Genomic DNA, 17,355 nt, shown 5'->3' on the forward strand with positions numbered 1-17,355 from the left:
GCCCCAGGACGATAGGTAAAGAATAGCGACCACCTAGCTTGTCTAGGGGTGAGACGCTTAGCCGATTCTAGGTACAGAAGGTTCTTGTGATCCGTAATCACCGTGACGGGGGTGGATTGCTCCCTCTAAGAAGTGACGCCACTCTTCAAGCGCCAGTTTAATCGCCAACAGTTCCCTATTTCCAATATCATAATTCTTCTCCGTAGAAGATAATTTTTTGGAAAAGAAAGTGCAAGGACGCCATTTGCCAGGAGACGGACCCTGAGACAATACAGCTCCCACTCCCACCTCTGACGCATCTACCTCGACAATAAAAGGCTGGGAGACATCAGGTTGAATTAGAACAGGTGCCGAGGTAAACCTCTCCTTTAGAGAGGAAAATGCATCTTTAGCGGCGACAGACCATTTGGAAAAATCCGTCCCCTTCCTAGTCCTGTCGGTAAGGGGTTTAACGATCACTGAATAATTTTTAATGAACTTTCTATAGAAATTAGCGAAACCCAAAAACCGTTGTAGGGCTTTAAGGTTCTCAGGAAGATCCCAATCTAAAATTGCCTGGCCCTTACTTTTTGAGAAAAAAAAATAAAAAATTTATATAATTTTTTTTGTTGTTTTTTTTTCTCTCTCTACTTAGAATCCAATATGGATCCTATTGATGCCTTGGCAGAACAGCTTCAAAGCCTGTCTTTGGAGGTGGCAGGATTGAAGGCGTCTGTTCTCCAACAACAGCAGCAAATGCAGCAGACCGCACCCCCAGCGGTTGCTATGGGTAACCAGGTTGTCACTGAACCCAAGGTTGCTCTTCCCGACAGATTTTCTGGGGGAAGGGACAAATTTGCGACGTTCCGTGAGGCCTGCAAATTATATTTTAAGTTGCGCCCTTACTCCTCAGGTCATGAAGAACAGCGGATAGGGATTGTCATTTCCCTGCTTCAGGGGGATCCGCAATCCTGGGCGTTCTCGTTACCCCCTGGTTCTCAGGCTCTCCGGTCAGTGGAGGGATTTTTTGGGGCTTTGGGTCTTATATATGATGACCCTGACCGAGTCGCCCTGGCTGAGTCGAAGTTACGGAGACTCCTACAGGGAGATCGGTCAGCAGAGGAATATTGCTCAGAGTTCCGTAGGTGGGCTACGGATACTCAGTGGAACGACAAGCAGGATTCACCACTCCAGTGGGTCAGTATAGATGTCCAGGCAGGAAGCTCTATAACTGGCAACTAGAGAAGTGTGAGGGGAGAATATAAGGAGGTAGGGAGTGGCAGACAAGAAACAGCTGAGGAGGAGAAGCTACGGATCCCTGAGAGAGACAAAAAGGAAGCAAGGCAAACACAGAAAACAATCACTAAAAAACAACGTGATCTTTAGATATAGAGCGCGCAGCCACCCGCTGCGACTTCCTGACCCCGGGTATAACGGAGTCAGACGTGGCTCTTGATACCCTCGTGACAATAAATGGCCCCATTCATCCTCTCCTTAATATAGTGCAGTCGTCCTGTCCCCTTCGCAGAAAAGCCCCCCCAAAGCATGATGTTACCACCCCCATGCTTCACAGTAGGGATGGTGTTCTTGGGATGCAACTCATCCTTCTTTTTCCTCCAAACACGAGTGAAGTTTAGACCAAAAAGTTCTACTTTGGTTTCATTTGACCACTTGACTTTCTCCCATGCCTCCTCTAGATCATCCAGATGGTCATTGGAAAACTTCAGACGGGACTGGACATGTGATGACTTGAGCAAAGGAACCTTCCGTGCAATGCCTGATTTGAAACCATGACGGCGTAGTGTTCTACCGACGGTGACCTTTAAAACTGTGGTCCCAGCTTTCTTCATGTCATTGACCAGCTCCTCCCTTGTAGTTCTGGGCTGATTCCTCACCTTTCTTATCATCAGTGATATCCCACGAGGTGAGATCTTGCATGGAGCCCCAGTCTGAGGGAGACTGACAGTCGTCTTTAGCCTCTTCCATTTTCTAACAATTGCTCCAACAGTTGATCTATTTTCACCAAGCTGCTTGGAAATTGCCCCGTAGCCCTTTCCAGCCTTGTGGAGGTCCACAATTTTGTCTCTGGTGTCTTCTGACCGCTTTTTGGTCTTGCCCATGGTAGTAGTTGGTGTCTGACTGACTGTGGGGTGGACAGGTGTGTTTAAAGAGCTCAGACAGGTGATATTAATTTAGATTAATGAGTGGAGTAGAGGTGGACTTTTCAAAGGCACAGTAACAGGTCTTTGAGAGCCATAATTCTTGCTGTTTCTCAGGTGTTCAAATACTTATGTTCAGCAGTGCAAGACAAAAAAATTCTTTCAAAATCATACGTGATTTTCTGATTTTTTTTTTTATTCTGTCTCTCAGAGTGGGAATGCACCTACAATGTTAATTTCAGACCCCTCCATGATTTCTAAGTGGGAGAACTTGCAAAATCACAGGGTGTTCAAATACTTCTGTTCCTCACTGTAATTGATATTGCCATTCCGCATTGATTGCTGTAAAAAAAAAGTTCAAAAACAATGAATAGCTGTTTTTGTGACCTCACCTTCCAAACATATTTAACAAAAAGTAATTAAAAAGTCAAATGTATCCCAAAATGGTACCAATATTAACTACAGCCGTCTCGCAAAAAAAAGCCCTCACACAGCTACTGTGAGTTGTAAAAAAAATAAAAAAGTTATGGATGTTAGTATATGGCAATGCAAAATATAACATACTTTTAATAAAAAAGTGATTTTATGCTGAAAAAGTGGTAAACATAAAAAAAAACTATATAAACTAACTGTATCAACCCACAGAATACAATCATATATACCGCATGAGGAACCCCGTAAAAAAATATAAAACACTTATAGAACTGTACCCTAAATGGTACAAAAATACCTACAGCTTGTCCTGCAACAAACAAGCTCTCATATAGCTCAATCAGCAAACAAATAAAAATGTTATGGCCCATAAAACCAATTTCATCAAATTCCATGTTAGAAAATCCCAATGCCGCTCATTCCATTCTGAACACTGCTGTGCCTCCAAACAGCAGTTTACGACCACATATATGGTGTTGCCGTAGTCAGGAAAAAACGCATAACAAATTGTGGGGTGCTTTTTCTCCTGTTACGCTTGTGAAAATGAACAATTTGGGGCTAAAGCAACATTTTACTGGAAATAAAATGTAATTTTTCATTTTTACAGCCAAGTTTTTCTACATTTTAATTTAGAAACACTGAATCAATATCCTGAGAGGTGTAGTTTCCAAAATGGGTTAACTTTTTGGTGGCTTCCTTTCTAGGGGTACCTCAGGTACCTCTCTTCAAATGTGAAATGGCACCCGAAAACCATTCTAGCTAAATCTGCCCTCCAAAAACAATATTGAGCTCCTTTCCTTCTAAGCCCTGCCATGTGCCCATGAAGAGATTTACATATGAAGTGTTTCTGTAAACTAGAGAATCTGGGTAATACACAGTGAGGTTTGTTTTGCTGTTAGCCCTTGTTGTGTTACAGGAAAAATTTATTAAAATGTAAAATCTGCGAATTCTCCCTGTTCACATCAGGTCTAAACAAGTGGGCATGGTGTAGGCAGGCGCAGAAAATGGTCTAAATGTAAAGCTGTCTTACATTTAGAACTAGTGCTGGATGCGCAGAAGTTATTCAGAGACCTGCGCCTCTTCATAACTTCAGCAGAACTATCATTGGCTTAGGGCTTTATTAACTGCCTCCCGACTGCCCAACGCAGGGAAGCGTCCTGCGGGCGGCCGGGTTATTCCTCGTTGACGCATTGGCGCGTCATCTCGCGAGACGCAAGATTTCCTGTGAACGCGCGCACACAGGAGCGCGCGTTCACAGGATCGCAAGGTAAACGAGTTCATCTACAGCCTGCCAGCGGCGATCATTCGCTGGCAGGCTGTAGATGCGATTTTTTTAACCCCTGAAGGGTATATCAGACGCTGTTTTGTTAACAGCGTCTGATATAGCTGCTACCTTATCCTCTGGTGGTCCCTTTTGCTTGGATCGACCACCAGAGGACACAGGCAGCTCTGTAAGTAGCACCAAGCACCACACTACACTACACCCCCCCTGTCACTTATTAACCCCTTACTAACCCCTGATCACCTCATATAGACTCCCTGATCACCCCCCTGTCATTGATCACCCCCCTGTAAGGCTCCATTCAGACGTCCGTATGTGATTTGCGGATCCGCGGATACGCAAAACACGGACACCAGTAATGTGCTTTCCGCATTTTGCGGATCCGCACATTGCCAGAAGTATATAGAAAATGCCTTTTCTTGTCCCCAATTGCGGACAAGAATAAGACATGTTCTATATTTTCGCGGAACGGTAGTGCGGACCCTGAAGTGCATATCCGCAATTCCGGATCCGAGCGGGACAAAGTCTGTCCCCATAGAAATGAATGGGTCCGCAATTCCGTTCCGCAAAATGCGGAACAGAATTGCGGACGTAGGAATGGGGCCTAAGGGTCCCTTATCACCGCCAGTTAGTTAGCCACTTGTTAGGTAGTTAGCGCCCACCGCACCGCAGTCACTGATTAGCGTCATCACTGTCCCTAATCAGCACTAGTACTATATAGTATCTGTAAGTGATCAAGACTGATCGCAATCAGATCTATATCAGTACTTTAGGGTCACCTTAGGCTCTACAAAAACCGCAGTGTTCGCCCGATCAGGCCTGATCTTGTGCGCACACTTGCCGTAAAATCTCTGCGGCGCTATAAAGATCACTTTTGAGCTTTTTGGATCTTTATTAGAGATCGCAGCTTTTTTTTTTTTTTGCAAATTTTTTAGCAGAGATTTTTTCATCCACATTGATCGATGCGAATGAAGAAATCTGTGCCGTTCATTTTTTCTTTCAGCCCAGAGGCTGAACGAAAAAAAAAAATCTCATTACCCGTATGCTCAATATAAGGCCTCATGCACACGACCGTGCAAACCGCGGATACGAAAAAAACGGAAGGCACCCGTGTTGACTTCCGCAATTTGCGGAACGGAACGGGCGCCGGCAATATAAATGCCTATTCTTGTCCGCAAAGCGCGGACAAGAATAGGACATGTTATATTTTTTTAGCGGGGCCGCGGAACGGAGCCACGGATGCGGACAGCACACGGAGTGCTGTCCGCATCTTTTGCAGCCTCATTGAAATGAATGGGTCCGTATCCAAGCCGCCAAAACCGCGGCTCGGATGCGGACCCAAACAACGGTCGTGTGCATGAGGCCTAAGGAGAATAGCAGAAACTCCTAATGCTGGCTATACATGTAATGATTTCGGAGACCCTCAAATGCCAGGGCAGTACAAACACCCCACAAATGACCCCATTTTGGAAAGAAGACACCCCAAGGTATTCGCTGAGGGGCATATTGAGTCCATGAAAGATTGAATTTTTGGTCACAAGTTAGCGGAAAGGAAGACTTTGTGAGAAAAAAAAAAATCTATTTCCGCTAACCTGCCCAAAAAAATAAAATCTTCTATGAACTCGCCATGCTCCTCACGGAATACCTTGGGGTGTCTTCTTTCCAAAATGGGGTCACATGTGGGGTATTTATACTGCCCTGGCATTTTAGGGGCCCTAAAGCGTGAGAAGAAGTCTGGAATCCAAATGTCTAAAAATGCCCTCCTAAAAGGTACTCGTAGGACTTTCGGCCCCTTTGCGCATCTTGGCTGCAAAAAATGTCACACATGTGGTATCGCCGTACTCAGGAGAAGTAGGGCAATGTGTTTTGGGGTGTCTTTTTACATATACCCATGCTGGGTGAGAGAAATATCTCTGTAAAATGACAACTTTGTATAAAAAAAAAATGGGAAAAGTTGTCTTTTACAGAGATATTTCTCTCAGCCAGCATGGGTATATGTAAAAATACACCCCAAAACACATTGCCCTACTTCTCCTGAGTACGGCGATACCACATGTGTGACACTTTTTTGCAGCCTAAGTGCGCAAAGGGGCCCAAATTCCAATGAGCACCTTTACGATTTCACTGGGCATTTTTTACGCATTTGGATTCCAAACTACTTCTCACGCTTTAGGTCCCCTAAAATGCCAGGGCAGTATAAATACCCCACAAGTGACCCCATTTTGGAAAGAAGACACCCCAAGGTATTTCGTGAGGGGCATGGAGAGTTCATGTAAAATTAAATTTTTTGTCACAAGTTAGTGGAATATGAGACTTTGTAAGGAAAAAAAATAATATATATATAATTTTCGCTAACTTGTGCCCAAAAAAAAAAATATTCTAGTAACTCGCCATGCCCCTCACAGAATACCTTGGGGTGTCTTCTTTCCAAAATGGGGTCACTTGTGGGGTATTTATACTTCCCTGGCATTTTAGGGGCCCTAAGGCGTGAGAAGTAGTTTGGAATCCAAATGCGTAAAAAATGCCCTGTGAAATCCTAAAGATACTCATTGGAATTTGGGCCCCTTTGTGCACCTAGGCTGCAAAAAAGTGTCACACATGTGGTATCGCCACACTCAGGAGAAGTAGGGCAATGTGTTTTGGGGTGTCTTTTTACATATACCCATGCTGGGTGAGAGAAATATCTCAGTAAAATGACAACTTTGTATAAAAAAAATGGGAAAAGTTGTCTTTTACAGAGATATTTATCTCACCCAGCATGGGTATATGTAAAAATACACCCCAAAACACATTGCCCTACTTCTCCTGAGTACGGCGATACCACATGTGTGACACTTTTTTGCAGCATAGGTGCGCAAAGGGGCCCAAATTCCAATGAGTACCTTTACGATTTCACAGGGCATTTTTTACGCAAATGGATTTCAAACTACTTCTCACGCTTTAGGTCCCATAAAATGCCAGGGCAGTATAAATACCCCACAAGTGACCCCATTTTGGAAAGAAAACACCCCAAGGTATTTCATGAGGGGCATGGCGAGTTCATGTAAAATTTTATTTTTTGTCACAAGTTAGTGGAATATGAGACATTGTAAGAAAAAATTAATCATTTTCCGCTAACTTGTGACAAAAAATAAATACTTCCATGAACTCACTATGCCCATCAGCGAATACCTTAGGGTTTCTACTTTCCGAAATGGGGTCATTTGTGGGGTGTTTCTACTGTCTGGGCATTGTAGAACCTCAGGAAACATGACAGGTGCTCAGAAAGTCAAAGTGCAAATTTTTTTGCACCATAGTTTGTAAACGCTATAACTTTCACCCAAGCCAATAAATATACACTTATTGCATTTTTTTTTATCAAAGACATGTAGAACAATAAATTTAGAGAAAATTTTATATAGAAATGTAGTTTTATTTGACAAATTTTACAACAGAAAGTGAAAAATTTCATTTTTTTGCAAAAATTTTGGTCAATTTTGATTAATATCAAAAAAAGTTAAAATGTCAGCAGCAATGAAATACCACCAAATGAAAGCTCTATTAGTGAGAAGAAAAGGAGGTAAAATTCATTTGGGTGGTAAGTTGTATGACCGAGCAATAACCCGTGAAAGTAGTGTAGTGCAGAATTGTAAAAAGTGGTCTGGTCATTAAGGGGGTTTAAGCTAGGGGAGCTGAGGTGGTTAAGACCGGTGTCTTAATAAATGTGCACCAAAGTTTGTAACATCAGTTTTGAATAACTTAACGAGTGTAGTTTCTAAAATGGGATCATTTTTTTTTTTTTATGTAAGCGCCTTAAAGGGAACCTGTGAAAAACTTTATGCTGTCCATACTAACAGCAGCATAAAGTAGAGACAGGTGAGTTGATTTCAGCCGTCATTTAAAAGTTAAAAGTGGTTGCCGAGAACCAATATCACAATCATTGCAGACTGGGCCTGGAAAAGAGTCACAGCCACCTGAGAAGAGTCATGGTTATTCATAAATTCCTGCTCTCCTTGCCAACCTGCTGATGATTGACAGTCTTCTACCTAGTTTTCTCCCTTTCTCTCTAGGAGAGAACTGCCAATCATCAGCAGATGGGTGAGAGTGCAGGAGATTATGAATAACCATAACTCTTCTCAGGTAGATTTGACTATTTTCAAGGCGTGCTGCAAAAATTAAAAAAAATTAAAAAAATTGCTTATAAAATTGTAAGCCTTTTAAAATCCTAAAAAATAAAATGACATTTACAAAATGATGCCAGCATAAAGTAGACATGGTGAATGTTAATTAATAACTATTTTGCTCGGAATCACTATTTGTCTTAAAAGCACAGATAGTCAAATTTATAAAATTGATAATTTTTCCACATTTTCAGTACATTTTCGATTTTTTATGCATAAAGGTAAAATATATCAACTTAAATTCACCACTACCACGAAGTAAGGTATTTGACGAGAAAATAAACTTAGAATCGCTTGGATAAGTAAAAGCACTCCACGGTTATTACCATATAAAGTGATACATGTCAGATTAGAAAAATAGGGGTTTTGGCATTTGGTCCAAACTGGCTTTTGCTGGAAGGGGTTAAATTTGCATTCAAAATCATCAGTTTTTCCCTGAATTGCAGACAGAACTGATTAAACTTGCGTGCAAAACCAGCAGTTTTCCCTGAACGGACTCTGACTCACGCCTCTTACACACAAACATTGTGTGGCCGTACTGCGGCCGCATATGGCGGGTCCGCAATACACGGGAACCGGCCCGTGTGCACTCCGCATCACGGAGTGCTTCCGTGGTGTTTCTGTCCGTGCCTCCGCATTGAAAAAAACTAGAACTTGTTCTATTTTGTAGTGGTGCGGACGGATCACGGACCCATCGTCCAGGCCGCCGCACGAATGCCCGTGCATTGGGGACTGCAAATTGAGGTCCCCAATGCACGGAGCAGATGCACAATGTTCTTGTGCAAGAGGCCTCATTCTGTATCGCTCCTGTGAAAAAAGCCTTAGGGAATGCATTTGGCAGGTTTTAATTGAATAGTTTTGGGTATGTTGACACTGGGCTACTGGTTCCTAATCATTTTATGTCAAAAGATGCAGGTCTGTAAATTCTGGGCAATAAAAATGGGCATGCATGTAAACAGCAGTACCTGTGTGGCTTATCTGACAGCCTTTATTTCTTAAAACATCCTCAACTGTGGTTTCAAATATCAGTCGAACATTCTGAAGCAGTCCCTGTTGGTACAATTAAAACTTGTTAGCAGAATCTGCAGCAAATTTTTCCATATACCGAAGCCACTTAATATGAACTAAAAACAATACAACTGTAGGTACATGTAGCATAACTATTGGAACCTATAAATGACACCCCAATGCTTGGGCACCTCATATAGGTTATACTTACTCCCTGTCAACCGCGTCACTCCTGACCCCCACACGGTTGCCGTTACATCTCCCCATCTCGCAGATCAAAACACCTGGTGATGGGGGGAGGGTGGGTTTGGGGTCAGCCAATAGCAGGCTGCGATAGGGACCAGCCTCCCTAGCATTGCGGGTGACCCCAGGAAGGTTTGTCCCCGTTGCAGCCTGCTATTGGCTGCCCCCCACCCCACTTCTCCGGATGTTTTGATCCACGTGACAGGGAGATGCAGTGGTGGCCGTTAAGGGATCAGGTGACGGGGAGCGGGGTAAGTATAATCTATATAAGTGGCCCGGGCATTGAGGGGGGAAATCATTACAGGGGTTGGATAAACCCTTTAATGATAAAGGGAAGGCCCCTAACCTACATCACCTCCTGAAGATTCATACTTACCTGCTCCCTGCTGCTGCGACCCTGCTAGAAGAAAACAAGCCAGAGGCCAGAAGATGGAAGACTGCAGCGTTCAGTATTGGAATAGTGGGGAGCAGGTAGGTATGAATCTTTCAGGTGATACATGCTAGGCATCTTCCATTTATCATTAATATTTCTAAAAAACCCTCTTTAAGGGCTCATGCAAATGACCTTTGGCTGTTTTGCGGTCTGCAAATTGCAGATCCGCAAAACATGATTACCATCCATGTGCGTTGCGCATTTTGTGAAATGGAATTTCTGGCCCATGACAGAACAAGAGGATGAGAATAGGACGTGTTCTATAATTTTTCGGGTGCACGGTGTGCTGTCCACATCTTTTGTGGCAACATTGAATTGAATGGGTCTGCATCCAACCTGCAAAAAATGCAGATCAAAGGTGGACCAAAAATATATTCGTGTACATGAGCCCTAAGGCTGAAAAACAGAGCTACAAATTAGACACTTTTGTATAACTTTCTTAAAACCTGATGAATTGTCAACCCATAGGTGTTATAAACCCCCTTACCGCTAACAAATCCACCTTGTCTAATGAACTGTAAAAAGTGTTTAAAACATACTGTATCATAAATGTGGTTCAAGACATGTAGACCAGTTTTTTGACATAAAGAGTTCTGGGGCATTTAGCTTAGTAAATCAAACTCAGTATAGTAAACAGAAAAATAATTGGCTTACCCTAAAGTGGTTTTCACGTATTGAGCCCTTTGCCAAATACATTTTGTTGTTTGCTCCTATTAAATGTTCATAGAAGGTTTCCTCCAGGCGGAAGCTGTCTATAAGGTTACAACCAACATACAGATTAAAGTTTTCACCAGTCAGTTGAATTGTAATATTTTTCCACTGAGAGTCTGCCAGGTCAACATCCTCGAAGGAAATCACATTTTGCGAACCTTCTACCCAATATATTAGGTCAAGAGTATTGGCTTTTCCGTTTGAAACAAGCTCAAATAATCTGTTAGAAATGCCGGGGCCCTCCATAGCAATTAATGTTCCTCGGTTAAGTTTGTCTTGCCTCATGGAAGCAGTAAGGATAAAACCTTCATTTAGTTGCATCAAGTCAACAATCTGTTTCAGCTTTTCAGATTTAACAGGCGGTATGTGATCAAAGCGTAGGAAACGATATGCTGGAGAAAGGGGATCCTGTCCACGAAACAGTTTGACTCCAATGGTCTTCTTGTTTATGTTACTGATGTCAAACAGATCAAAAGTGGTTTCATCTTCTTTCTCTTCATCTGAAATAATTACAATTATTTCAACAAAACCAGGTCATTTCATATCCTACATCCCATTTGCTGATGGCAAAACCTGCTAGAAATATGGCATTTATTCTATTTGAAAACTGGCACCGGTAAGTAGGTATTTACGTACATCTGTAGCATTTAGTATTCATGTCTTCTTTTTTGGTATGCTCTATTGTTTTCATATACATTTCTAAAAATACTTTTTACAGTAAAAAAAAACATTTGCCTGGGTACACTGCAGTGAGTGATAACGCTACAAAGGGGATTTCATGAACAGAACTGGACCACAGAATCAAGTACATATGCAATGAAGGGGACCCCAGCAGCTGCTTCTTTCTGCTGATCGGCAGGGTTCCTGGATATCGGACCCCCACTGATCAAATATTTATACTTTGAAGTCCCAGAAAACTCTTTCAAGTCCCAGTCAACTTTAACCTGAAGAACTTACCTTGAGCATGAAGTGAAACACAGAATGTAATAAATATAGGCAACCACACCAGTTTTCTTTGCAGCATAACTCCTATCTAGAAAAAATAATGGAATAATTAAATGTTGAAATTATAATTTCAGTGTTTTATTTCTTATAGAAGAAGTAGATCAGGTCACACTTTTTGATGCTAATAAATACAGCCTTTTTCAAATCAATCACAGCTACCAGTATTATAGAATGTGTCGGCAGATAAGAACCATTTGGCCCATCTAGTCTGCCCAATATATTAAATACTATGGATAGCCCCTGGCCCTATCTTATATGAAGGATGGCCTTATACCTATCCCATGCATGCTTAAACTCCTCCACTGTATTTGCAGCTACCACTTCTGCCGGAAGGCTATTCCATGCATCTACTACTCTCTCAGTAAAGTAATACTTCCCGATATTACTTTTAAACCTTTGCCCCTCTAATTTAAAACTATGTCCTCTTGTAGCAGTTTTTCTTCTTTTAAATATTCTTTCCTCTTTTACCTTGTTGATTCCCTTTATGTATTTAAAAGTTTCTATCATATCCCCTCTGTCTCATCTTTCTTCCAAGCTATACATGTTAAGGTCCTTTAATATTTCCTGGTAAGTTTTATCCTGCAATCCATTTATCAGTTTAGTAGCTCTTCTCTGAACTCTCTCCAAAGTATCAATATCCTTCTGGAGATATGGTCTCCAGTACTGAGCACAATACTCCAAATGAGGTCTCACTAGTGCTCTGTAGAGCGGCATGAGCACCTCCCTCTTTCTACTGGTAATTCCTCTCCCTATACACCCAAGAATTCTGCTAGCATTTCCTGCTGCTCTATGACATTGTCTGCCTACCTTTAAGTCTTCTGAAATATTGACCCCTAAATCCATTTCCTCAGATACTGAGGTTAGGACTGTATCACTGATTTTATATTCTGCTCTTGGGTTTTTACGTCCCAGGTGCATTATCTTGCACTTATCAACATTAAATTTTAGTTGCCAGTTTTCTGACCATTCCTCTAGTTTTCCTAAGTCCTTTTCCATTTGGTGTATCCCTCCAGGAACATCAACCCTGTTACAAATCTTTGTGTCATCAGGCCTTCTGCAATTTCGCTGATAAAGATATTAAACAATATGGGTCCCAGAACAGATCCCTGAGGTACCCTACTGGTAACAAGAACTTGGTCTGACTATACTCCATTGACTACAACTCTCTGTTGCCTGTCCCTCAGCCACTGCCTAATCCATTAAACAATATGGGAGTCCAAGCCCAAAGACTGCACTTTATTGATAAGCCTTCTATGTGGGACAGTATCAAAAGCCTTACTAAAGTCTAGATAAGCGATGTCTACTGCACCTCCTTCATCTATTATTTTAGTCACCCAATCAAAAAAATCAATAAGATTAGTTTGACATGATCTCCCTGAAGTAAACCCATGCTGTTTTTCATCTTTCAATCCATGGGATTTTAGATGGTCCACAATCCTCTCCTTAAGTATGGTTTCCATTAATTTTCCCACTATTGATGTCAGGCTTACTGGCCTATAGTTGCCCGATTCCTCCCTACTACCTTTCTTGTGAATGGGCACAACATTTGCTAATTTCCAATCTTCTGGGTTGACTCCTGTTGCCAGTGATTGGTTAAATAAATCTGTTAATGGTTTTGCTAGTTCACCGCTGAGCTCTTTTAATAGCTTTGGGTGTATCCCATCAGGCCCCTGTGACTTATTTGTATTAATTTTAGACAGCTGACTTAGAACCTCTTCCTCTGTAAAGACACATGCATCAAAAGATTCATTAGTCTTCTTTCCTAACTGAGGTCCTTCTCCTTCATTTTCCTTTGTAAAAACTGAACAGAAGTATTCATTGAGGCAGTCAGCTAGTTCTTTATCTTCTTCCATATACCTTCCTTCTTTTGTTTTTAATTTGGTAATTCCTTGTTTTAGTTTCCTTTTTTCATTTATGTATCTGAAGAATGCCTTCTCGCCTTTTTTCCCTGACTGAGATAATTCTGTTTATGGCAATAAAATGAAGATTTAGGAGCACCAAAAAGTGAGTGCTGATGCACTTCTTTTACTTGGATGTATGGGCCTGCAACCCAGGATACGAGCACCGCCTTCTTCTAGAGTCCAACTGACTATTTCTACAAAGTGTTTATCCCCTGCAGGAGCTATGATCAACCTGAGCTCTGGCACCATAGAAAATTAAACAAGGTGGATTTGAGACTCCAGAAGAGTAAACTGAGTAAATAATTAAAGTCCTAATGAAGCAGTGCAGGAAAAACAAAGCAGAACAAACAGCATAAAAACAGCAGTTGAGCTGAAAGACAATTGTCCTTTCTCTTTAAAGGGGTTGTCCAGTTTCATAATATTGATGACCTATGTCCAGGATAGGTCATCAATATCAGATCGGTGGGGGTCCAACTCCAGATCTTAGTCCCATTCACTTGAATTGGAGAAGAAGCTGTAACTACACTACATCACCTCTACAAAGTAGACTGTCTGGAGGTAAACATTGAAAAGCATGCAGCACTCACATAAGCACAACAGTCCCTTCAAACTGTGATCGGTGGGAGTGCTGAGAGTCGCCTGAGAATAGGTCATCAATATCATGAAACTGGACAACCTCTTTAAGCACAAATCTCCACAATACCACAGTAAGATTAATGCTGTTATTTGCAGAATTGTTGCACCGAGGGACTGATATGGTGATGCCTGTGATTTTAGTGCTTACAAGCAGGGAACAACATAGCCACCAATAGATATAATGATTATTAATGTGGTAAATCCTCTAGCAGTCCATGTATCAGAAATTCAAATCTATGCTATCTATGAGCCTTTTTGTGGATTCCTCCCTTAGTATTTTTATCTGGACTTCATGTCTCCTTGCTGTTTTAATGGTAGTCACAGTAATATGGGTAACCAATGGGCTAAATATTAATAAACTGAGCCAAACAATAAGGCTGGTTTCACGCGGGTGTTGCGGGAAAATGTGCGGGTGCGTTGCGGGAACACCCGCAATTTTTCCACGCGAGTCCAAAATATTGGAATGCGTTTTGCACGCGCGTGAGAAAAATTGTGCATGTTTGGTACCCAAACCCGAACTTCTTCACAGAAGTTCGGGCTTGGGATCAATGTTCTGTAGATTGTATTATTCTCCCTTATAACATGGTTATAAGGGAAAATAATAGCATTCTGAATACAGAATGCAAAGTAAAATAGGGCTGGAGGGGTTAAAAAAAAAAATAATAATAATTTAACTCACCTTAGTCCACTTGATCGCGGCCCGGCATCTCCTTCTGTCTCCTTTGTTGAATAGGACCTGTGGTGAGCATTCATTCCAGGACCTTTGATGACGTCACTCCGGTCATCACATGATCCATCACCATGGTAAAAGATCATGTGACGTACCATGTGATGACCGGAGTGACGTCATCAAAGGTCCTGGAATGAATGCTCACCACAGGTCCTATTCAACAAAGGAGACAGAAGGAGATGCCGGGCCGCGATAAAGTGGACTAAGGTGAGTTAAATTATTTTTTATTTTTTTTAACCCCTCCAGCGCTGTTTTACTATGCATTCTGTATTCAGAATGCTATTATTTTCCCCTATAACCATGTTATAAGGGAAATAATAATGATCGGGTCTCCATCCCGATCGTCTCCTAGCAACTGTGCGGGAAAATTGCACCGCATCCGCACTTGCTTGCGATTTTCACGCAACCCCATTCACTTCTATGGGGCCTGCGTTGCGTGAAAAACGCAGAATATAGAGCATGCTGCGATTTTCACGCAACGCATAAGTGATGCGTGAAAATCACCGCTCATCTGAACAGCCCCATAGAAATGAATGGGTCGGTATTCGGTGGGGGTGCAATGCGTTCAACTCATGCATCGCATCCGCGCGGAATACTCGCCCGTGTGAAAGGGGCCTAAGTATTTTCATTTTAAAAAAAGCCACAGTTCAGTCTCCTCTTACCCCAGTAATTTAGCAAAGTAACTTATAGGATTATTTCTTCCATCACAGAAAAGCTGTGGAAGAAGAAGTCAAAAAGGATAAGCTTAATGATACATTTTTGACCCTGTCAATCAACTTCCAGGGGTTATTGTGAAAGACTGTCTGCCTACCTGACAACACCATTTCTATACAGACAGGAAAAACAGAAAGGAAGGCAAAAACAAGTCTTCTGCTGGAAACAAAGCAACAGTTTTTTGCTACATTTAATGTTTATGCAAAGTAAATGCTACTTGACAAAACTGTAAATTATCAAATATCATTTGTTTCTTTAAAGTGGCACTGTAATTTCAGTAAACGTTTGATATATCATAGGGGCATATCAGTATGGGGTTGAGCGCTGAGTCCTCCACTGATCTCTAGAACAAGGGCAGAGAGGTCACTTAGCGCAGTGGTCCCCAACCTTTTTTGCACCAAGGACCGGTTTCATGCAAGACAATTTTCCCAGGGACCGGGTGGGGGGAGAGAAGGGGGCGGGGGTTCTGGGGCGGGGCTTAGGGGGTGGGCGGGGCTGACTGATTCACGCGCATAACAAAACACAAGGTGCATATTAAAATATATAACACTATATAATGACTATATAAACTGACTATGGTCTCTGCTGCACTGGTCTCTGCTGCACTGGTCTCTGCTGCACTGTACCGTATTTTTCGCCCTATAAGATGCACCTAGTTTTAGAGGAGAACAATAAGAAAAAAATATTTTTCATTACACCTTAGGTCAGACCAGCAATCAGACCCCCAAGGTTAATCAGACCTCAGATCAGACCCCCAATGGCTCAGATCAACCCCCAAACTTTTAGCCATCAGCCCCCAATGTCAGCCATAAACCCCCCAATGTCAGCCATAAACCCCCCCAATGTCAGCCATAAGCCCCCCAATGTCAGCCATAAGCCCCCATTAGCCCCTCATGTCAGCCATAAGCCCCCCATTAGACCCTCATGTCAGCCATAAGCCCCCATTAGCCCCTCATGTCAGCCATAAGCCCCCATTAGCCCCTCATGTCAGCCATAAGCCCCCCATTAGCCCTTCATGTCAGCCATAAGCCCCCCATTAGCCCCTCATGTCAGCCATAAGCCCCCCATGTCAGCCATAAGCCCCCCATTAGCCCTTCATGTCTGCCATAAGCCCCCCATTAGCCCCTCATGTCAGCCATAAGCCCCTCATTAGCCCCTCATGTCAGCCATAAGCCCCCCATTAGCCCCTCATGTCAGCCATAAGCCCCCATTAGCCCCTCATGTCAGCCATAAGCCCCCCATTAGCCCCTCATGTCAGCCATAAACCCCCATTAGCCCCTCATGTCAGCCATAAGCCCCCCATTAGCCCTTCATGTCAGCCATAAGCCCCCCATTAGCCCCTCATGTCAGCCATAAGCCCCCCATTAGCCCCTCATGTCAGCCATAAGCCCCCATTAGCCCCTCATGTCAGCCATAAGCCACCCATTAGCCCCTCATGTCAGCCATAAGCCCCCCATTAGCCCCTCATGTCAGCCATAAGCCCCCATTAGCCCCTCATGTCAGCCATAAGCCCCCCAATGTCAGCCATAAGCCCCCATTAGCCCCTCATGTCAGCCATAAGCCCCCCATTAGCCCCTCATGTCAGCCATAAGCCACCATTAGCCCCTCATGTCAGCCATAAGCCCCCCATTAGCCCCTCATGTCAGCCATAAGCCCCCATTAGCCCCTCATGTCAGCCATAAGCCCCCCATTAGCCCTTCATGTCAGCCATAAGCCCCCCATTAGCCCCTCATGTCAGCCATAAGCCCCCCATGTCAGCCATAAGCCCCCCATTAGCCCCACATGTCAGCCATAAGCCCCCATTAGCCCCTCATGTCAGCCATAAGCCCCCATTAGCCCCTCATGTCAGCCATAAGCCCCCCATTAGCCCCTCATGTCAGCCATAAGCCCCCCATTAGCCCCTCATGTCAGCCATAAGCCCCCCATTAGCCCTTCATGTCAGCCATAAGCCCCCCATTAGCC

The 17,355-nt window shown here is 43.0% G+C and overlaps 1 protein-coding gene across 1 annotated transcript in view; it reads right to left on the minus strand.

Annotated features, from left to right (window-relative positions):
• THBS2 (thrombospondin 2) overlaps positions 1-17,355 on the minus strand; it is a 305,556-nt gene that overhangs the window by 250,233 nt on the left and 37,968 nt on the right. The window contains exons 2-4 of the mRNA XM_040429332.1: positions 11,365-11,440; positions 10,351-10,907; positions 8,978-9,062 (exon numbers count right to left, since the gene is read on the minus strand). Of these exons, the coding sequence (XP_040285266.1) occupies positions 8,978-9,062; positions 10,351-10,907; positions 11,365-11,431 (709 nt within the window). The 5' untranslated portion in view covers positions 11,432-11,440. The remainder of the gene's footprint in view (positions 1-8,977; positions 9,063-10,350; positions 10,908-11,364; positions 11,441-17,355) is intronic.

The sequence above is a fragment of the Bufo bufo genome, chromosome 4, assembly GCF_905171765.1.
Source record: "Bufo bufo chromosome 4, aBufBuf1.1, whole genome shotgun sequence".
Classification (NCBI taxonomy): Eukaryota; Metazoa; Chordata; class Amphibia; order Anura; family Bufonidae; genus Bufo; species Bufo bufo.